General features: G+C 50.9%; 2 protein-coding genes across 2 annotated transcripts; one reads left to right on the top strand and one right to left on the bottom strand.

The window, feature by feature from the left end:
• The first annotated feature begins 2863 nt into the window (after nt 1-2863).
• On the top strand, nt 2864-22144 carry slc5a10 (solute carrier family 5 member 10). The gene is made up of 14 exons (XM_067258914.1): nt 2864-2930; nt 3460-3564; nt 4263-4322; nt 4803-4907; nt 5015-5120; nt 6182-6262; nt 6344-6549; nt 7680-7815; nt 17846-17953; nt 18099-18249; nt 18893-19061; nt 19757-19972; nt 20978-21071; nt 21670-22144. Exons 1-14 carry the CDS (start codon nt 2916-2918, stop codon nt 21855-21857), a joined length of 1740 nt encoding a protein of 579 aa, XP_067115015.1. The 5' UTR covers nt 2864-2915; the 3' UTR covers nt 21858-22144.
• On the bottom strand, nt 12044-16120 carry fam83gb (family with sequence similarity 83 member Gb). Its single transcript, XM_067258915.1, has 4 exons — nt 15254-16120; nt 14535-14702; nt 13342-13466; nt 12044-12872 (listed from the first exon to the last, which is right to left on the bottom strand). The coding sequence occupies exons 1-4, from the start codon at nt 15722-15724 to the stop codon at nt 12194-12196; spliced, it is 1443 nt and encodes a 480-aa protein (XP_067115016.1). The 5' UTR covers nt 15725-16120; the 3' UTR covers nt 12044-12193.
• Nucleotides 22145-23191: the final 1047 nt, after the last annotated feature.

Below are 23191 nucleotides of genomic sequence, written 5' to 3'. Positions count from 1 at the left end.
TCTACTAATGGTGCAACTTCAGTCTGGGTCCTGGAGTTGCGACACAAGACAGCAATAGAATCAGTCAGGGGCTCCTCTGGCTAATGCAGACACAGGTCACAACATAGGTCACTAACCCTAACAACTACAGCTGATTCATTAACTCTAGAGACATGAGCACACCAATGTTATAGAGACATGAGCACACCAATGTTATAGAGACATGAGCACACCAATGTTATAGAGACATGAGCACACCAATGTTATAGAGACATGAGCACACCAATGTTATAGAGACATGAGCACACCAATGTTATAGAGACATGAGCACACCAATGTTATAGAGACATTAGCACACCAATGTTATAGAGACATTAGCACACCAATGTTATAGAGACATGAGCACACCAATGTTATAGAGACATGAGCACACCAATGTTATAGAGACATGAGCACACCAATGTTATAGAGACATGAGCACACCAATGTTATAGAAACATGAGCACACCAATGTTATAGAGACATGAGCACACCAATGTTATAGAGACATGAGCACACCAATGTTATAGAGACATGAGCACAACAATGTTAATCCTTCCACATCTGTGTGTATGTGTTCCCTGCTGAGGGAGTGTGTGTGTGTGTGTGTGTTCCCTGTCGAGAGAGTGTGTGTGTGTATGTGTTCCCTGCTGAGGGAGTGTGTGTGTGTGTGTGTTCACTGCTGAGGGAGTGTGTGATTTTCCTGTGAAGTTGGATTTGGACTCTGATTACTTCTGTCTTTAGTAAAAGAGAATAATTTACCCTTGTGTATGGTGTGTGTGTCTATGGTATGTGTGTATATGGTGTGTGTTGTTCTCAGGGCATTATGTGATGGGCTAAGGTTCACTCTACTTACATGAACACACCACACACACACTCAGTTACGCTCCATTAGCTGTATGTGTCTGTGTCAGCACTGCTTCTCTCTCTTAAACACACACTCTTTCACTCACACACACACTCTTTCACTCACACACACACACCCTCTCTCAAACACAGGCGCCACATTAAACTGATGTGTTTAATCATCAATATACGCACTCAGAACTGCCCCCAGTCACACACACACACAAACACACACACTCAGGACTGCCTCTGTCTCTCTCCCAGGTGTGGACATCAGTCAGAGAGGGCTTTGACCTGCCTGGTGGTGTGTGTGTGTGTGTGTGTGGGGGGAAGATTCAAGCTTTTGGTGTGTGGACGATTTACGCATGTAGTGTGTGGTAGGTGGGGGATTGTGTGTGTTGATGATTTGATGGAGTTTGATGGTGTCTATGAACATGTCAGTGCAGTGTAATAAGTAATGTGTGTGTGTGTGTTGCGGTGTCCATTAAATGTGCCATGCGGTAGGTTTATTTTGTGTGTTTCAGTGAGTGTTCAGTGTCTGTGTTCAGTTTTAGAGTGTTTTGCCATTGGGCGTTGAGACCGCTAGTTAGAGTGTATCAGATTGCTAGTCAGTGTATGTTACTAGTTACAGTGTGTCAGATTGCTAGTCAGTGTATGTTACTAGTTACAGTGTGTCAGATTGCTAGTCAGTGTATGTTACTAGTTACAGTGTGTCAGATTGCTAGTCAGTGTATTTAGCTAGTTATTGCTAGTCAGTGTATGTTACTAGCTACAGTGTGTCAGATTGCTAGTCAGTGTATGTTACTAGTTACAGTGTGTTTGATTGCTAGTCAGTGTATGTTACTAGTTACAGTGTGTCAGATTGCTAGTCAGTGTATGTTACTAGTTACAGTGTGTTTGATTGATAGTCAGTGTATGTTACTAGTTACAGTGTGTTTGATTGCTAGTCAGTGTATTTAGCTAGTTATTGCTAGTCAGTGTATGTTACTAGCTACAGTGTGTCAGATTGCTAGTCAGTGTATGTTACTAGTTACAGTGTGTCGGTAGTGTAAGAAACCAAGATTAATAGCAATCTGTGTTTGAGTGTATGTTCTGTGTTTAAGAGTTTGTGTGCACAGCATTTAACTTTGCAAGAGTGTGTTAAATACCGTTTAAGAGTGTGTGTGTGGATCCTGTGAGTGTGTGTGTTAGAGTGTGTGTATGTGTGTCAGAGTGTGTTAGAGTGCGTGTGTGTGTGTGTTAGAGTGCGTGTGTGTGTCAGAGTGTGTTAGAGTGCGTGTGTGTGTCAGAGTGTGTGTGTGTGTTAGAGTGAGTGTGTGTTAGAGTGTGTGTGTGTGTGTCAGCATGGCCAACTCCACCACCCAGTTCTTCGCTCTCTCCCAGTCCTTCAGCGTGTCTGACATCATTGTCATTGCTGCCTACTTCCTGCTCAACCTGGCTGTTGGTATCTGGGTAACTCTGCTCCCTGTGTTGGTGTAACCCTGCTCTGTGTGTGTGTGTTGGTGTAACCCTGGTCTGTGTGTGTGTGTGTGTGTATGTAACCCTGCTCTGTGTGTGTGTAACCCTGCTCTGTGTGTGTGTGTGTGTGTATGTAACCCTGCTCTGTGTGTGTGTGTGTTGGTGTAACCCTGCTCTGTGTGTGTGTGTGTGTGTGTATGTAACCCTGCTCTGTGTGTGTGTATGTAACCCTGCTCTGTGTGTGTGTAACCCTGCTCTGTGTGTGTGTGTGTGTGTGTGTAACCCTGCTCTGTGTGTGTGTATGTAACCCTGCTCTGTGTGTGTGTATGTAACCCTGCTCTGTGTGTGTGTGTGTGTGTATGTAACCCTGCTCTGTGTGTGTGTAACCCTGCTCTGTGTGTGTGTATGTAACCCTGCTCTGTGTGTATGTAACCCTGCTCTGTGTGTATGTAACCCTGCTCTGTGTGTGTGTGTGTGTGTGTATGTAACCCTGCTCTGTGTGTGTGTAACCCTGCTCTGTGTGTGTGTGTGTCTAGTCCTCCTGCAGGGTGAGCAGAAACACCCTGAGTGGATACTTCCTGGCCGGGCGAGACATGGCCTGGTGGCCGGTAAGACTGTGTTCATATCTGTGTGTGTTTCTAAAAATGCTACTCACTTAACTTAAATCAATTTTCAAAACAGATTTTTTAACAGCATTTTAAAAATGATTTTGGGGGGATTTCGTAAAGTGTTGTGTCAATCCTAATGGAGTAGATTAAGGGTTGTACTAGGGTTAATCCTAGCCCATACATGCAGGGGTTAATCCTGACCCATAGGGGTTAACCCTAACCCATACATGCAGGGTATAACCCTGACCCATACATGCAGGGGTTAACCCTGACCCATAGGGGTTAACCCTAACCCATACATGCAGGGTATAACCCTAACCCATACATGCAGGGGTTAACCCTGACCCATACATGCAGGGGTTAACCCTGACCCATACATGCAGGGGTTAACCCTGACCCATACATGCAGGGGTTAACCACACAGGGGTTATTACAGCCAATGTCACCAGTGGTCAGTGAATCACATCCTCTCCATATGTATATGTGTATATGTGTGTGTGTATATGTGTGTGTGTGTGTGTGTTTGTAGATCGGGGCGTCTCTGTTTGCCAGCTCCGAGGGGTCCGGTCTCTTTATCGGGCTGGCAGGGACTGGAGCTGCTGGGGGAATTGCTGTGGCCGGCTTTGAGTGGAACGTAGGTACACACACACACACACTCACATGAAAAAGTCAGATGAGGTGTGTAATGACAGCAGCAAAGTGGTAGGTGGAGACAGAGTACCTGAGTTGTAACTAGGTACCAGAATAGTACCAGAGTACCTGACTAACCCTAACCCACACTACTAACTCCTTTCTGATCTGGTCTTTTATTCTCCCCTTCTCCTTCCCTCCCCTCTCCTCTCCTCACCTCTCCCCTCTACTCTACTCCCCTCCTCTCCTCTCCTCCCCTCCCCTACCTCTCCTCCCCTCCCCTACCTCTCCTCCCCTACCTCCCCTCCCCTACCTCTCCTCTCCTCCTCTCCCATTCTCCTCTCCTGTCTCCTCCCCTCCCCTCTCCTCTTCTCCCATTCTCCTCTCCTGTCTCCTCCCCTCTCCTGTCTCCTCTCCTCCTCTCACCTCCTCCACTACTCTCTTCCTGTCCTCCCCCTCCCCCTCCCCTCCCCTCCCCTCCCCTCCCCTCCCCTCCCCTCCCCTCTCCTCTCCTCCTCTCCCATTCTCCTCTCCTCCTCTCACCTCCTCCACTACTCTCTTCCTGTCCTCCCCCTCCTCCTCTTCCTCCCCTCCCCTCTCCTCTCCTCCTCTCCCATTCTCCTCTCCTGTCTCATCTACTCCTCTCACCTCCTCCACTACTCTCTTCCTGTCCTCCCCTCCTCCTCTTCCTCCCTCTCCCAGGCTACCTATGTGTTGCTGGCTCTGGCTTGGGTCTTCGTCCCTGTCTATGTGTCATCAGGGGTGAGTAGGGTTGACAGGAATCATCCACAGTAGTGATTCTTCTAGGACAGAATATATATATTTATACAAGTAGTGTTTATAGAACATTATATATTTACAGTAGCAGTACTTATAATGCTGTGTATGTATATGTATAGCGTATACTTTGTATGATTTGTATTTCAGGCTCCATATTTGTTCCGTACCTGATGTTATTTACTATTCTTGTGATATTTTTTCCATGTGATGTCATAATCCCACTCAGGGATTAATAAAGTGTCTATCTGTCTAGACACACACACATATACAGAAACACACACCCGTGCATACACACACACACACACACATACTCACACACACACCACACCCCTCCTGCAGGACTGTCTATCCTGTCAAGGCTTGTTCATCAGGTGGAGCTAGAATCACCTTCCAGAAACCTCACCCTGGACATTCCACTGTAGGGAGTCACACCCTGGCTGTGTGTGTGTGTGTGTGTGTTAGATTGTGACCATGCCTGAGTATCTCGGCCGCCGATTTGGAGGAGAGAGGATCCGTACCTACCTGTCTGTCCTCTCTCTGATGCTGTCTGTCTTCACCAAGATCTCAGTAAGAACACACACACTCTCTCACACACACACACACACACACACACTCACACTCACACACACACACACTGACACTCACACTCTCATCCAGCATGTGTGTGTCTCCAGACAGACCTATACTCTGGAGCTCTGTTCGTCCAGGTGTGTCTGGGCTGGAACCTCTACCTGTCCACTGTCCTCATGCTGCTGGTGACCGCTCTGTACACCATCGCAGGTACACACTCACACACACACACACACACATGCTCTGTACACCATCGCAGGTACACACTCTCTCACACACACACACACACACATGCTCTGTACACCATCGCAGGTACACACTCTCTCTCACACACACACACACACACATGCTCTGTACACCATTGCAGGTACACACTCTCTCACACACACACACACACACACACTCACACACACACATGCTCTGTACACTGGACTCTGTGGGGGAGTCAGGTGGCTGAGCGGTTAGGGAATCGGGCTAGTAATCTGAAGGTTGCCAGTTCGATTCCCGGCCGTGCCAAATTACGTTGTGTCCTTGGGCAAGGCACTTCACCCTACTTGCCTCGGGGGAATGTCCCTGTACTTACTGTAAGTCGCTCTGGATAAGAGCGTCTGCTAAATGACTAAATGTAAATGTACACCATCGCAGATACACACTCTCACACACACGCTCTGTACACCATCGCAGGTACACACTCACACACACACGCTCTGTACACCATCGCAGGTACACACTCTCACACACACACATGCTCTGTACACCATCGCAGGTACACACTCTCACACACACATGCTCTGTACACCATCGCACGTACACACTCTCACACACACACACACACACACACACACGGAATGATGCAAACACAGATTTCTTTGAGGTCTAACGGTCTAGTGGATAATTATAATAATAATGTTATAATAGGTTATGGATGATTATAATAATGATGTAATCATTTGTCTCACTCATTAAATGGATCCTGAAGTGGATGTGTCCGGCTCTATGGAGCACTAATGACATTCTAGAGTCACCTGGCTGGTCTCTAGAACCAATCAGGTGCCAGGCGGGACAATGAGATTACATTCTAGAGTCACCTGGCTGGTCTCAATCAGGTGCCAGGTGGGACAATGAGAGGAATTCTGCAGAAATAAACACAGATGTTCACAAACAAAAAGTGAAAAGACTCATTTCAAGATTGTCTTTTTATGTTCATAAAACTAACTTGCCTCCTTCTCTCCCCCTCCCCTCCCCTCCCCTCCCCTCCCCCTCTGCTCCAGGTGGGCTGGCAGCAGTCATCTATACAGACACTCTGCAAACCTTCATTATGATCATAGGAGCAATCATCCTCACCATCACAGGTACACACACACATATACACACACACACACATGTATACACACACCCCAATGACGTGTGTCTGTGTGTGTGTGTATTTGCAGCCTTTAACAAGATCGGTGGATATGGTAACCTGGAGCGTGTGTATGCTGCAGCCGTGCCCTCCAAGGTCATCCCCAACAGCAGCTGCCACCTTCCCCGGGCCGACGCCATGCACCTGTTCAGGGACGCCTCCAGCGGAGACCTGCCCTGGCCTGGCATGACCCTGGGGCTCACCATCCTGGCCACCTGGTACTGGTGCACCGACCAGGTACACTCTCACACCTGACCATGTACTCATTCACACTTACACACACTAACACACACACCAGATGGGTATACAATAAAGTCATTTTATTCAGCAACCTTTTGTCAGATCAACATGTAAGCCCCGCCCCCATATTACCAGGAGCCAGTCATTGTCAGCGGCCAGTACAGTAGCCTGGGAGGGACATCTATCAGCAAGAAAACTCAAACTGACACCAAAGACATGAGAGTTCAGAGGGTAGAGCATTGGACTTCAAATCTAGAAGTTGTAGGTTCAAATCCCTCCCGTGCAATGCTTTTGCTAAAAGCATTTGCTAGATGAACACATTTTTATTGTACAAATTCACCAATAACGTCTTATCGACGCCATATTGATGCCATAGCAACGCCCCAACAAAATCACATTCAGATTTAACACCACAACACTGTTTACATTTACATTTAGTCATTTAGCAGACGCTCTTATCCAGAGCGACTTACAGTAAGTACAGGGACATTCCCCCGAGGCAAGTAGGGTGAAGTGCCTTGCCCAAGGACACAACGTCAGTTTGCATGACCGGGAATCGAACTGGCAACCTTCGGATTACTAGCCCGATTCCCTCACCGCTCAGCCACCTGACTCCTGTTGCTCAGCAACCTTCCAGCCAACGCTAGCTGGCATCCTTGTTGCCTAGTGACGTCTTCTTCAACGAGGCACCGCCCTGGTCCCGCCCCCTCAGGTGCTTCAGATTGGTCAGTTTAGAAAAGGACCAGCCCTGCAGGGCCGTCTGATTGGCTGGGCGCGCTGGGGATGTGTGGCCAGAGGAGAGACCACTCCTCTTAGAGGCGGGGCTGTGTCGGCCTGGCGACCGGCTGCCGCGCGTATCCAGGGGCAACCATCCACGGTCCGTCTGCAGGGATTGGCCCTGCCAGTAGCGGTGTCCACCAATAACAGGGCCTGCTGCTCTGAGGGGGCGGTGAAAGCTTCCTGGTTTGGCAATGACCACCTTGGCTCCGCCCCTCGACCTGCCGTCCCTTCCTGGAGACCTGGAGCTCTGGAACAACTACACACACACACACACACACACACACACTGTTAGGGTTACACATACACACAAATGTCTTACTATGTGTGTGCATGGTGTGTGTGTGCAGGTGATTGTCCAGAGGTCCCTGTCTGCTAAGAACCTGAGCCATGTGAAGGGAGCCTCCATCCTGGCCTCCTACCTGAAGATGCTGCCCTTCATCCTCATCATCCTCCCTGGCATGGTGAGCCGGGCTCTCTACCCAGGTACACACACACTCTCAGGTACACACACACACTCAGGTACACACACACACCCAGGTACACACACACACTCAGGTACACACACACACTCAGGTACACACACACTCTCAGGTAAACACACACTCTCAGGTACACACACACACCCAGGTACACACACACACCCAGGTACACACACACTCTCAGGTACACACTCACACACTCAGGTACACACACACACACTCAGGTACACACACACTCAGGTACACACACACACACACACAAGCAGGTACACACACACACACACACGCTCAGGTACACACTCAGGTACACGCACACACACACATTTACACAGGTACACACTCACACACACACTCAGGTACACGTTTTGACAGGTACACACTCACACAAACACACTCAGATGATAAAGAGATATTGACATTTTAACAACTTGTTCCTTGTTGACGATCCCTAACTGCTGTTAGCCGGTGTAAGGAAAAGTAATGGGGGAATATCTGGCAAATATTGTTCTTCCCTTTGGGACTTATTTGGTTTTCACAATGTATGCATCATGTTTGGCTACCCGCAATGTTTGGGGCTATCTCATTGTTATGATCAGTAAAACTTTTGTAAAGCTCTCTCTTGGAAGTCGCTTTGGATAAAACCGTCTGCTAAATGCATAAATATCCAAACTGAAACTTTACTTCGGTGCTGTGATAATGGCTAAGTCGAACGAGAGTGAAATCTCAGCACTTAGGGGCGGCATATATTTTTGGCTCATATTTTCGGCTCATATTTTGCCTTTTTTCTCTTGGCTGAAATTTTGGTGCATAATTATACTGTTCACCCTGCTCTGACTACACTGTTCACCCTGCTCTGACTACACTGTTCACCCTGCTCTGACTACACTGTTCACCCTGCTCTGACTACACTGTTCACCCTGCTCTGACTACACTGTTCACCCTGCTCTGACTACACTGTTCACCCTGCTCTGACTACACTGTTCACCCTGCTCTGACTACACTGTTCACCCTGCCCTGACTACACTGTTCACCCTGCTCTGACTACACTGTTCACCCTGCTCTGACTACACTGTTCACCCTGCTCTGACTACACTGTTCACCCTGCTCTGACTACACTGTTCACCCTGCTCTGACTACACTGTTCACCCTGCTCTGACTACACTGTTCACCCTGCTCTGACTACACTGTTAACCCTGCTCTGACTACACCGTTCACCCTGCTCTGACTACACCGTTCACCCTGCTCTGACTACACCGTTCACCCTGCTCTGACTACACCGTTCACCCTGCTCTGACTACACCGTTCACCCTGCTCTGACTACACCGTTCACCCTGCTCTGACTACACCGTTCACCCTGCTCTGACTACACCGTTCACCCTGCTCTGACTACACCGTTCACCCTGCTCTGACTACACCGTTCACCCTGCTCTGACTACACCGTTCACCCTGCTCTGACTACACCGTTCACCCTGCTCTGACTACACCGTTCACTCTGCTCTGACTACACCGTTCACCCTGCTCTGACTACACCGTTCACCCTGCTCTGACTACACCGTTCACCCTGCTCTGACTACACCGTTCACCCTGCTCTGACTACACCGTTCACCCTGCTCTGACTACACCGTTCACCCTGCTCTGACTACACCGTTCACCCTGCTCTGACTACACCGTTCACCCTGCTCTGACTACACCGTTCACCCTGCTCTGACTACACTGTTCACCCTGCTCTGACTACACTGTTCACCCTGCTCTGACTACACTGTTCACCCTGCTCTGACTACACTGTTCACCCTGCTCTGACTACACTGTTCACCCTGCTCTGACTACACTGTTCACCCTGCTCTGACTACACTGTTCACCCTGCTCTGACTACACTGTTCACCCTGCTCTGACTACACTGTTCACCCTGCTCTGACTACACTGTTCACCCTGCTCTGACTACACTGTTCACCCTGCTCTGACTACACTGTTCACCCTGCTCTGACTACACTGTTCACCCTGCTCTGACTACACTGTTCACCCTGCTCTGACTACACTGTTCACCCTGCTCTGACTACACTGTTCACCCTGCTCTGACTACACTGTTCACCCTGCTCTGACTACACTGTTCACCCTGCTCTGACTACACTGTTCACCCTGCTCTGACTACACTGTTCACCCTGCTCTGACTACACTGTTCACCCTGCTCTGACTACACTGTTCACCCTGCTCTGACTACACTGTTCACCCTGCTCTGACTACACTGTTCACCCTGCTCTGACTACACTGTTCACCCTGCTCTGACTACACTGTTCACCCTGCTCTGACTACACTGTTCACCCTGCTCTGACTACACTGTTCACCCTGCTCTGACTACACTGTTCACCCTGCTCTGACTACACTGTTCACCCTGCTCTGACTACACTGTTCACCCTGCTCTGACTACACTGTTCACCCTGCTCTGACTACACTGTTCACCCTGCTCTGACTACACTGTTCACCCTGCCCTGACTACACTGTTCACCCTGCTCTGACTACACTGTTCACCCTGCTCTGACTACACTGTTCACCCTGCCCTGACTACACTGTTCACCCTGCTCTGACTACACTGTTCACCCTGCTCTGACTACACTGTTCACCCTGCTCTGACTACACTGTTCACCCTGCTCTGACTACACCGTTCACCCTGCTCTGACTACACTGTTCACCCTGCTCTGACTACACCGTTCACCCTGCTCTGACTACACTGTTCACCCTGCTCTGACTACACCGTTCACCCTGCTCTGACTACACCGTTCACCCTGCTCTGACTACACTGTTCACCCTGCTCTGACTACACCGTTCACCCTGCTCTGACTACACTGTGACCAGGGGGAGGTTTGAAGTTCTTATCTTTGACTCAAACTTCTGTCCCAGTCAATGTGTAATTTCCTGTTGTAGTACTGGTGAACATGTCATTTCCTGTTGCAGTACTGGTGTATTTGATAAACTAGTGCTCGAACAGTCTCTGTGTTTCATACTTTTCTTCACACACACACTCATACTCAAACACACATCAACTTCACACACATCCACATGTAGACACACACACACACACACACACATCAACACCACACACATCCACACCACACACATCCACATGTAGACACACACATCCACACCACACACACATCCACACCACACACACACATCCACATGCAGACAGTCACACACACACAGGGCAGGGCTGACTAGTGTAAACAGTGGCATGCCCTGACAGCCAAGACACACCCAACCCCTATGGCCTCTATCACACGCTAGGAATCCTGTCTGTGTGTGTGAGTGTACATCTTTATGCATGTGTGTGTGTGCATGTTTGTGTGTGTGTGTGCGTGTGTGTGTGTGTGTGTGCATGTGTATGTGTGTGTGTGTGCATGTGTGAGTGTATGTGTGTGTATGTGCATGTGTGAGTGTATGTGTGTGTGTGGGTGTATGTGCATGTGTGTGTGCATGTGTGAGTGTATGCGTGTGTGAGTGTATGTGTGTGTGTGTATGTGCATGTGTGTGTGTGTGTGTCCCTCACCTGTCCTATGTGCCTGTACTGCAGTGGGCGAGTCTGGCCGGTCCTCTGTTGTGATAGGTTGTCTGATTGTCTCTGAGGACGCAGGTCCAGCATGCTCTGGGAGAAGCGTGCCATCATGTTGACCCCGTCTCCGTGGCGATGACCCAGCCGGTCCCGCCCCGACCCCGTGGTGACCCCGTGAGAGGCCTCCTCGCTGGGCTCTGATTCGTTGCACTCATAGTACTCGTCTGACGCGGTGGAGACGGTGGAGGCGCTGGTGACGGTCTGGTCACACAGGACCCTGGTGCTGCTGGCATCATCGCTGTCATGGAGCCCACCATGTCTGTCGGGGAGCTTCTGGGCTGGTAATTGGCAGACTGAGGCAGGCTGTGATCCTGATTGGCTGACTGATGCAGGCTTTGACCCTGATTGGCTGACTGAGGCAGGCTGTGATCCTGATTGGCTGACTGAGGCAGGGTTTGACCCTGATTGCCTGATTGAGGCAGGCGGTGATCCTGATTGGCTGTCGGGCCTAGGGACCACAGCGACTTGTGGTTGGCCACGCAGCAGGGAGGAGGCGGGGCTTATGAGCAACTGCATTGTGCGTGGTTTGGGGATCGGAGGGGCTTGTGGGCTGGCGGTGTGTGTGTCAGACTCTGTGTGTGTAGGTGTATCTGTAGTGTGTGTGTCTGGAGAGGTGTGTGTATCTGTAGTGTGTGTGTCTGGAGAGGTGTGTTTATCTGTAGGGTGTGTGTCTGGAGAGGTGTGTGTATCTGTAGTGTGTGTGTCTGGAGAGGTGTGTGTATCTGTAGTGTGTGTGTCAGCGGTGTGTGTGGCAGTGTGTGTGCGGGGCAGGGCTACTTCAGGCAGCTCTGGGGGGGCGGGGGGGGGGGGGTGTATTAGCAGTGTGTGTGTCAGCGGTGTGTGTGGCGGTGTGTGTGCGGGGCAGGGCTACTTCAGGCAGCTCTGGGGGTGCGGGGGGGCTGAAGGGGGAACTGAAGCGTACGGCTTGACTCGTCTCAAACTGCTGGGATCTCTGCAGGTGAGCCTGGAGGGGCCGTGATCCCCCGCGCACATTTATGAACCCAATAACATCCCCAGCGGGATCGGGCTCCGGCCAGGTGGGCAGGTACGCCACCAGGTACGCCTTCTCCAGATTTGCCAGGCCGGGATGGAGGGGCGGGGCCTCCACAGGCTCCCGGACACGCCCCTTGACCAGGAGCCCCACTGCATTCTGGGAGGTGGAGTTCTTGTTGCTGCTGAGGTTGCCGGAGGAGGCGGGGCTAGCGTTGGCGTGGGCTGTAACCAAGGCGTACTTGGGGTTGATGAGTTTCCTGGCAACGGTTGCCAAGGGTGGGGGAGGGGTGGGGGCGGAGAGGGCAGGCTCAGGGGCAGGCTTCTCCCCCAGCTGCACCTTGGAAAGAGATACGCTCCTGGAGGTCAGGTAGAGGTCACGGAACAGTTTGTCGAACGCCTCCACCGCCTGGCCGCTCATCGCCGTGACGAGCTGGCGGTCCAACCGGGACGAAGACCACGTGAAGCTGGGGACAGCATTGGCTGGTTAGATACACAGCCTTTACCTGATTGGCTGGTTAGATACAGGACCTTTACCTGATTGGATGGTCAGAGACAGGTTTAAGTACTCACTAGAGTCTGATTTCCAAACATACAGACGTAGGAGTCCTAGATGGCTTTGTCTCCACACACACACACCTGTAGGAGTCAGAGATGGCCTTGTCTCCACACACACACACCTGTAGGAGTCAGAGATGGCCTTGTCTCCACACACACACACACCTGTAGGAGTCAGAGATGGCCTTGTCTCCACACACACACACCTGTAGGAGTCAGAGATGGCCTTGTCTCCACACACACACACCTGTATGAGCCAGAGATGGCCTTGTCTCCACACACACACACCTGTAGGAGCCAGAGATGGCCTTGTCTCACCTGTAGGAGTCAGAGATGGCCTTGTCTCATCTGTAGGAGCCAGAGATGGCCTTGTCTCACCTGTAGGAGCCAGAGATGGCCTTGTCTCCATCCAGGAACAGGAACCTCTGGCTGAGAGAGCCGCGGACCTTCTGGGCAGAGCGAGAGTAGAAATCCACCCCTCCATTGCAGCGCACGCGCAGGTTCTTGGGGAGGAAGATGGGAGGGAGAGGGGAGGAAGACAGGAAAGGAGAGGGGAGGGAGAGAGGTAAAGAGAGAGGGAGAGATGTAAAGAGGGAGACATTAATATTCTTTTTTTTTTCGTTGTTGTAAGTGTTTAGTTCTTAGAATTAGTTAAATTATTGTACTTTTTACTTAATTAAAGATCCGTATATGTTTATTGTTTGCACCTTCCTGCCACAGTAAATTCCATGTTTGTGTAACATACATGGCGAATAAACCGAATTCTGATTCTGAGAGATGTAAAGGAGTCAGCTGGCTGAGCGGTTAGGGAATCGGGCTAGTAATCAGAAGGTTGCTGGTTCGATTCCCTGGCCGTGCAAAATGACGTTGTGTCCTTGGGCAAGGCACTTCACCCTACTTGCCTCGGGGGAATGTCCCTGTACTTACTGTAAGTTGCTCTGGATAAGAGCGTCTGCTAAATGACTAAATGTAAATGTAAGAGAGAAAGAGAGATGTAAAGAGGGAGACGGAGAGAGAGTGGATTGAAGAGATAGATATAAACATAGGGAGAAGTAAAGAGTGAGCGACCGATGGGAGGCGAGAGACAGACAGAGACAGAGAGAGACAAAGACGGAGAGTGAGAGACAGAGAAAGGGAGACTGAGAGACAAGGAGTCAGAGACAGAGAGAGGGAGCAATTTCCCAGAAGAGAATGTTTCAACCACATGCTCTATAGGTGTGTGTGGACGAACTCGCGTTTGTGTGTGTGTGCGTGTGTGTAAGAAGCACCCTCCAGTGCTTGTTTCGGTGCCTTTGATACGGGCGTGGCCAGGTGGCCCACTGCATGCTGGGTAACTGAGTGGAGGCAAATCTCCCAGGATGCAATAGAACTTTGGAAAGTAGGAGGGAGTGTGTGTGTGAGAGTGTGTGTTAGTGCACGTGTGAGTGTGAGAACATAAATGTTGCTGTGTCTAATTGGCTGCAGTCCTGAATGGAATGTGCTGAATGTTCCTGTGGCTTCCAGGCTGTATGTGTGTTTGTGTTACGTGTGTGTGTGTGTGTGTGTGGTGTGTGTGTGTGTGTGGTGTGTACCTTCAGGTGTCCTGTGTGCATGCCAGCCCGGTCACACATGAGCAGGAAGCAGGGTACAGCAGCAGAGTCCAGGATGATGTACACTGCCACCCTACGCTTGTAGCACGCATCCAGCAGGTCTCTGAAGATGTCCACATCTGTAAACACATCCATCACCACCGCTATGACCTGCAAGCACACACACATCACACCATGGAACTGGATATGGTAAACCCAGATCCACCAGGAACCACATCTCACACAGCAAACTGGTTTAGCTCTGGCTCTTACTTTCTTACTGTGGTGTGTGTGTGTGTGTGTGTGGTGTGTCACATGTTGATTGGGGTTTTTCACGCCCAGGCGTGTTTTATGAGAGAGAAGGAAAGAGAGACAGATAGAGGGGGAGACAGAGGGGGAGACAGAGGGGGAGACAGAGGGAGAGACAGAGGGAGAGAGAGAGAGAGAGGTGGAGAGAGAGAGAGATAGGGAGAGAGTAAGAGTGAGAGAAGGGGAAAGAGAGAGAGAGGTGGAGACAGAGAGAGAGAGAGAGAGAGAGAGAGAGGACATAGAGATTAGACAAAGGAGAGAGAGGAGAGACAGAGAGAAAAAGGGGGCGAGACAGAGAGAGGAGACAGATGGTGGGGGAGGAGGGGAGTTCGACCGACAGGAAGACAGACAGACAAACAGACAACTGAATCATGCTGACTCAGACTGTCACAACAGGAGACAACGTCAGTTACCTTCTGAGCCTGCGCAATAGCTTTGCGCACCACCTCTTTGATGTGAATGTTTCCGTCCATGGGCGGCTGCGTGTGCACATGGACCCTCGTCACTCCCCGGTACGAGATCGCGTCGGGCCAACCCAAGTCCAGGTCCGGTATAGAATTCTCAGAACGGTCGGGCCAGTATTGTAATGAGACAGCGCCATCGCCCCCGTCATCTCCCGGTCCTGCTCCCGTTTCAGCCCTCTGATTGTCACTACCGGGCTGGTAGGCCTCTGCCGTGCGCGCCAGCCTCTCCACCTCTGGTTCAGAGAGGAACTCGCGGATGCCGTGTTTGCTGAGGTATTCGGTAAAGGCCTCGCGTCCCCGGGAAATGAGTTCCTCGAGCGCTAGCCGCTGGTCCTCGCTGTAGAAGAACTCCGGTTTGCTCTCGCTCACGCGCCAGTTGACGTGGTTCTCGTCCAAACACTGGAGCTGAGACAGAGCCATGATCGCGAGACACGACTAACCGATATAATCTCCCAAACTAACTAATCAATAATAAAAAGTTCAACGGTCATTTTGTCTCCAAGAATACTCCGCGTGTTTCTCAGTTTAAAAAAAACTTGAGTCTGAATGAACGAATCTGTCCTGCGCCCTCATCGAATAATCAGCGTTTAATGACTGATGCGCCGCTGTGTGTGTCATACAACTCTGGGCGCAACCCATTTCTCATATTACACACACACACACACACACACACACACACACACACACACACACACACACACAGGTGAGGCAGGAGACAACTTTCCCACCCTCTGCCACACCTATCACATGACCGTTTTCCTGGCCCGTTTAGCTTTAGCTCCGGGGCACAAAAGCGTAGTGTCTGTGTCCGCGGGGAAAGAGAGAGGAGGGAGAATGTGTCAGTCACAAAAGAGGAACAAAAATCGTTAAAGGGAGAAGCACCAAAACCCGTTTCTGACGCGACTAGCAAGTTCACAAATTCCAGTAACGACTTCTAAAAGTAGTTCAGTCATTTTGACTCGCGTTTCCGTTGAACATCTCTGTTACTCGAAAGAAATAAGCAAGATGTCTCTATAAGAATAATAGAATCAAACGTTTTTTTTAACATAGTTTCGATCAGTGTAATTCGTTAATCGTGAACGCGATATCATCCAGTTGTATTCCAAGGAGGTGCAGACGGTCGTTACGGTAGCGAATTGTCGCCCCTGAGCTTCAGTTCGACTCGTGAACTCGGGAAGAGAAAGTACCGGGGGCTCGAGGGCGGAGTGTCCGGTGGTTACTGGTCAGGAAGAGAGAAAAACAGACTCCGCCCTAGAATGCGGACACACATACTCAACACCAGCACAACCCCCCCATACACACACAAAAACAGATTAAATGTAGGAATTTCGAAGGAAATTCAAGTGTTCATTCTTACAGTATTTGACTACTTTATTTAAATGGCATAGTTTAACCCTTGTGCTGCCTTCGGGTCACATGACCCAAAGGTTCATAACGAACCATCGTTGTGTTTACCCAATTTTACCCAATACAAAAACAAATAAAAATAATTTTCTTTTAACCATTCCAATGTGGGGGGTCTGAGACAGCCCGACAGTTAAAAGAAAATGCTTCACTTTGTTTTTGTATGAGGTAAATTTGTCGCAATACGAAGGTGGGTCACAATGACTGATGGGTCAGAATGACCCGAAGATAACACAAGGGTTAAAACAACCTACAGTTGACCTAAGTGCTTCACTTAAGGTAAACTGTACAGAAATGTACAAATGACACAAACACAAGGTCTCATGTAAACACACGTCTAAACAGCCAGAGAGAACAGGTGTGTTTCCAGTGTGGATGTAACCATTGGATGGTGGGCTGATGAACCACCCAGTCTCATACCTCTGCTGGATGAACCACCCAGTCTCATACCTCTGCTGGATGAACCACCCAGTCTCATACCTCTGCTGGATCATGAACCACCCAGTCTCATACCTCCGCTGGATCATGAACCACCCAGTCTTATACCTCCGCTGGATCATGAACCACCCAGTCTCATACCTCCGCTGGATGAACCACCCAGTCTCATACCTCTGCTGGATGAACCACCCAGTCTCATACCTCCGCTGGATGAACCACCCAGTCTCATACCTCTGCTGGATGAACCACCCAGTCTCATACCTCTGCTGGATGAACCACCCAGTCTTATACCTCCGCTGGATGAACCACCCAGTCTCATACCTCTGCTGGATCATGAACCACCCAGTCTCATACCTCCGCTGGATCATGAACCACCCAGTCTCATACCTCCGCTGGATGAACCACCCAGTCTCATACCTCTGCTGGATGAACCACCCAGTCTCATACCTCTGCTGGATGAACCACCCAGTCTTATACCTCTGCTGGATGAACCACCCAGTCTCATACCTCTGCTGGATGAACCACCCAGTCTCATACCTCCGCTGGATGAACCACCCAGTCTCATACCTCTGCTGGATGAACCACCCAGTCTCATACCTCTGCTGGATGAATATGAGAGGAAGCACATGGGACTCACTACTAGCTGCTGGATGAAAATTGGCATGCTCCATGTTTAACACGGTGTGTGTGTGTGTCTAGACTCTGTAGGCTGCGTGGACCCAGAGGAGTGTGTGCGTGTGTGTGGAGCGGAGGTTGGCTGCTCCAACATTGCCTTCCCCAAGCTAGTCATCGAGCTCATGCCCAGCGGTGAGACCCCTGACCTTCAACCCCTCCTGTAGCATAACTGATTCTGCAGCCCTCTGTACAGCTCTACAGCAGTATTAATATGCATGTGTGTATGTGTGTGTGCCTTGCATGCGTGTGTGTGGTGCATGTGTGTGTGTATGTGCAGGGCTGCGAGGCCTGATGATCGCGGTGATGATGGCGGCGCTGATGTCATCGCTGACCTCCATCTTCAACAGTAGCAGCACCCTGTTCACCATGGACATCTGGAAGAAGTATCGGCCCCGCGCCTCAGAGAGGGAGCTGCTGCTGGTGGGCAGGTAGGGGTCAGGGGTCAGGGTGGTGGGAAGGTAGGGGTCAGGCTGGTGGGCAGGTAGGGGTCAGGCTGGTGGGAAGGTAGGGGTCAGGCTGGTGGGAAGGTAGGGGTCAGGCTGGTGGGCAGGTAGGGGTCAGGCTGGTGGGCAGGTAGGGGTCAGGGGTCAGGCTGGTGGGCAGGTAGGGGTCAGGCTGGTGGGCAGGTAGGGGTCAGGGGTCAGGCTGGTGGGCAGGTAGGGGTCAGGGGTCAGGGTGGTGGGCAGGTAGGTAGGGGTCAGGGTGGTGGGCAGGTAGGGTCAGGGGTCAGGGTGATGGGCAGGTAGGGGTCAGGGGTCAGGGTGGTGGGCAGGTAGAGGTCAGGGGTCAGGCTGGTGGGAAGGTAGGGGTCAGGGGTCAGGGTGGTGGGCAGGTAGGGGTCAGGGTGGTGGGCAGGTAGGGGTCAGGGTGGTGGGCAGGTAGAGGTCAGGCTGGTGGGAAGGTAGAGGTCAGGCTGATGGGAAGGTAGGGGTCAGGGTGGTGGGCAGGTAGGGGTCAGGGTGGCGGGCAGGTAGGGGTCAGGGTGGTGGGCAGGTAGGGGTCAGGGTGGCGGGCAGGGGTCAGGGTGGTGGGGTCATGGTTGTGTTGATGCTGTGGTCATGTTGTGATCAGGATCGTCACGGTGATCCTGGTGGTCATCAGTGTGGTATGGATCCCCATCCTCCAGTCAGCCAATAGCGGACAGCTCTACGTCTACATCCAGTCAGTGACCAGCTACCTGGCTCCGCCCGTCACTGCCATCTTCACCCTGGCTGTGTTCTGGAGGAGGACCAACGAACAGGTCACACACACACACACACTCACACACCCACTTGAGATGTCTGTTCTCCATACTAGTTCTGGGTTCAGGTGTGTGTGTGCATCAAGCTGTGTCTGTGTGTGTGAGTCATGTTGAATAAGTGGTTTAATAATTTATTACTTGATTTTTTAGACTGGGAAGCTGTAGTCGACAATGATAGTGTTTGTGTGAGAGGGTGTGAGCATGTGAGTGTGTGTGTGCGTGTGTGTGTGTGTGAGTGTGTGTGTCACATATATCTCTATTATATGCTGACTCACACACACACACAGACTGGCAGAATGATTGGAGGGGAGAGAGGGAGAGGGAGAGGGAGAGGGAGAGGGAGAGGGAGGGAGGGAGGGAGGGAGGGAGGGAGGGAGGGAGGGAGAGAGAGAGAGAGAGAGAGAGAGAGAGAGAGAGAGAGAGAGAGAGAGGGAGAGAGGGAGAGACAGGCAGAGAGAAGATGAGAGAGAGATGAGAGACAGGCAGAGAGAAGATGAGAGAGGAGATGAGAGATGAGAGACAGGCAGAGAGAAGATGAGAGAGAAGATGAGAGAGAGATGAGTAGGGGGCATTCTGGGGCCTGATGGTGGTGTGTGTGCGTGTAGGGGGCATTCTGGGGCCTGATGGTGGTGTGTGTGTGTGTGTGTGTAGGGGGCATTCTGGGGCCTGATGGTGGTGTGTGTGTGTGTGTGTAGGGGGCATTCTGGGGTCTGATGGTGGGGCTGGGGGTGGGGGTTTGTCGAATGGTGCTGGAGTTTGCGTTCCCGCCCCCGCGCTGCGGCGTGCCTGACCCCGCCCCGTCCGTGCTGCGCAGCGTACACTACCTGCACTTCGCCATCCTGCTCTGTGGACTCACTGTCGCCGTGGTGATACCTGTGTCCCTGCTCACCCCCCCCCCCACGGAGGAGCAGGTATACTCACACACTGAACACACATGAACACGCACACACTGAACACACACACACCTCAACACACTGAACACACACACACACACCTCAGCACACTGAACACACACACACACCTAAACACACTGAACACACACACACCTCAACACACTGAACACACACACACCTCAACACACTGAACACACTGAACACTGAACACACACACCTCAACAAACTGAACACACTGAACACACACCTCAACACACTGAACACACACACACACCTAAACACACTGAACACACACACACCTCAACACACTGAACACACACACACCTCAACACACTGAACACACTGAACACTGAACACACACACCTCAACAAACTGAACACACTGAACACACACCTCAACACACTGAACACACACACACCTCAACACACTGAACACACTGAACACACACACACCTCAACACACTGAACACATACACACATCTCAACACACACACACCTCAACACACTGAACACACACACACCTCAACACACTGAACACACTGAACACACACACACCTCAACACACTGAACACATACACACATCTCAACACACACACACCTCAACACACTGAACACAAACACACACACCTCAACACACTGAACACACACACACCTCAACACACTGAACACCCACACACTGAACACACACACACCTCAACACACTGAACACACACACACTGAACACACACACCTCAACACATTGAACACACTGAACACACAGAACACACACACACCTCAACACACTGAACACACACCTCAACACACTGAACACTCACACACTGAATACACACACATCTCAACACACTGAACACACACTGAACACTCACACACTGAACACACACACGCTGAACACACACTGAACACACACTGAACACGCACACACTGAATACACACACCTCAACACACACACTGAACACGCACACACTAAATACACACACCTCAACACTCAACACTCTGAACACCCCTGTGTGTGTGTGTGTGTCAGTTGCGTAACCTAACGTGGTGGACGATCTCTGAGGAGGTGGAGAGAGAGATCCCCCTGCAGAAGATGTCCTCTGTCAGCCAGCACCCCCACCAGGGTGAGACTCCCCTCGTCTCCTCTCCTCTCGTCTCCTCCCCTCCCCTCTCTTCTCCCCTCCCCTCCCCTCCCCTCCTCTGCTCTGCTCTCCCCTCCTCTCCTCTCTTCTCTTCTCCTCTCGTCTCCTCTTGTCTCCTCCCCTGCTCTGCTCTGCTCTCCCCTCCCCTCCCCTCCCCTCCCCTCCTCTCCTCTGCTCTGCTCTCTCCCCTCCCTTCCCCTCTTTCCTCTCCCCTCCTGTCCTCTCCTCTCGTCTCCTCTCTTCTCTTCTCTTCTCCCCTCCCCTCGTCTCCCCTCGTCTCCTCCCCTCCTCTGCTCTCCTCTGCTCTCCCCTCCCCTCCTCTCCTCTCTTCTCTTCTCCTCTCGTCTCCTCCTCTGCTCTGCTCTCCCCTCCTCTCCTCTCCTCTGCTCTCTCCCCTCCCCTCCCTTCCCCTCTTTCCTCTCCCCTCCTCTCCTCTCTTCTTCTCTCGTCTCCTCTCCACCTCTGCTCTCCTCTGCTCTGCTCTCCCCTCCTCTCCTCTGCTCTCTCCCCTCCCCTCCCTTCCCCTCTTTCCTCTCCTCTCCTCTCTCACTCCGATTGTCCTCCTGTCATCTCCTGTCAGGTTCGGAGGCGGTTCGCAGGGTGACTTGTGGCCGGGCGGTGGGTCTGTGTGTGTCCAGCCAGGAGGAAGAAACTCCATCTCCCAGAGTTCCTAGCGTGAGGGAGAGTGTGTTCTGGTCCAGGTTCTGCTGTGCCAACGCCCTCCTCCTCATCTGCATCAACATCTTCCTCTATGCATACTTTGCCTGAGTCTATACACGACACTACTACACTACACACTACACACTATATATTACACTACACACTGCACACTATATATTACACTACACACCGCACACTATATACTACACTACACACCGCACACTATATACTACACTGCACACTATATACTATATACTACACACTTTACCGTAATGAATAGTTGTGTTCATCTGATAGATTATTAGTGTGCTTTGACATAATTCCTCCAGTCTTAGTTAATACTCATTGTTTGTGTTTGTTCACGTGTTTTTATCAATAAAGTTAAGAATATTTGGATCAAGGAAGCGTTTCTCTTTATTGACACAGACGGTGACACAATAAGACTCACACCTAGATGTCATGTATCAACAGTGGCCGGGTTTCCCAGATTCGTTAAGAAGCTCTTAACGCTAAGAGCTTCTTAGGAACGTTCAAGCTCTTAACGTTAAGAGCTTCTTAAAGAATCTGGGAAACCCGGCCATTATCTCTCTCCTCTTCCCTCTTCATGAATAACTTGACTGTCACTGATCTGGATTTTGATTGACAGGTGTGTCGACCAGTAGGAGCACAGGGGGAGGGACCAGGAGTGATTGACAGATGTGTCGACCAGTAGGAGCACAGGGGGAGGGACCAGGAGTGACTGACAGGTCTTGGTGGACAGCAGTTGGACAGACTGGTCCCACTCGGTTACTGGGAATCACAGGCATGCAAACTCCTCAACTGTAGGTGAAACTCACCTTTTTGAAACCGAAATGGGTAACCTACATGATTTGTGCAGATCCAATGAGAAAATATTTTTTTGAGGAAGGGGTCATGGCCGTGGGCAACACAGCATTTTACCCGTGCTTCGCAACTTTACAACTAGCTCTGGAACCAATCGTCACTCCTAATGCCTAAACCTCACAGCCAATCAGAGGCAGAGTGGGGAGAGTTTTTTTTTCAAAGTCTCCAACACTGAGCAGTCCGTCGACAACTGAACCGAACTAAAGTGAACACTGCCGAACTGCAGAACGAAATGCCCGTCAGAAAGCAAGCTTAATCTTAATTTTGCTCTCAAAGTGCACCAGATTGATGCGTTTAACTTTAAAATGTATACATGGGGGGGTCAGGTGGCTGAGCGGTGAGGGAGTCGGGCTAGTAATCAGAAGGTTGCTGGTTTGATCCCCGGCTCTGCCAAATGACGTTGTGTCCTTGGGCAAGGCACTTCACCCTACTTGCCTCGGGGGGAATGTCCCTGTACTTACTGTAAGTCGCTCTGGATAAGAGCGTCTGCTAAATGACTAAATGTAAATACATTTCCTTCAAGGGTTGGGGGTTCGCTGTATCCTTCTCACCGTCTTTTC

Source organism: Osmerus mordax, chromosome 21, assembly GCF_038355195.1.
Source record: "Osmerus mordax isolate fOsmMor3 chromosome 21, fOsmMor3.pri, whole genome shotgun sequence".
Classification (NCBI taxonomy): Eukaryota; Metazoa; Chordata; class Actinopteri; order Osmeriformes; family Osmeridae; genus Osmerus; species Osmerus mordax.
This window is presented reverse-complemented; position numbering and strand designations above follow the sequence as displayed.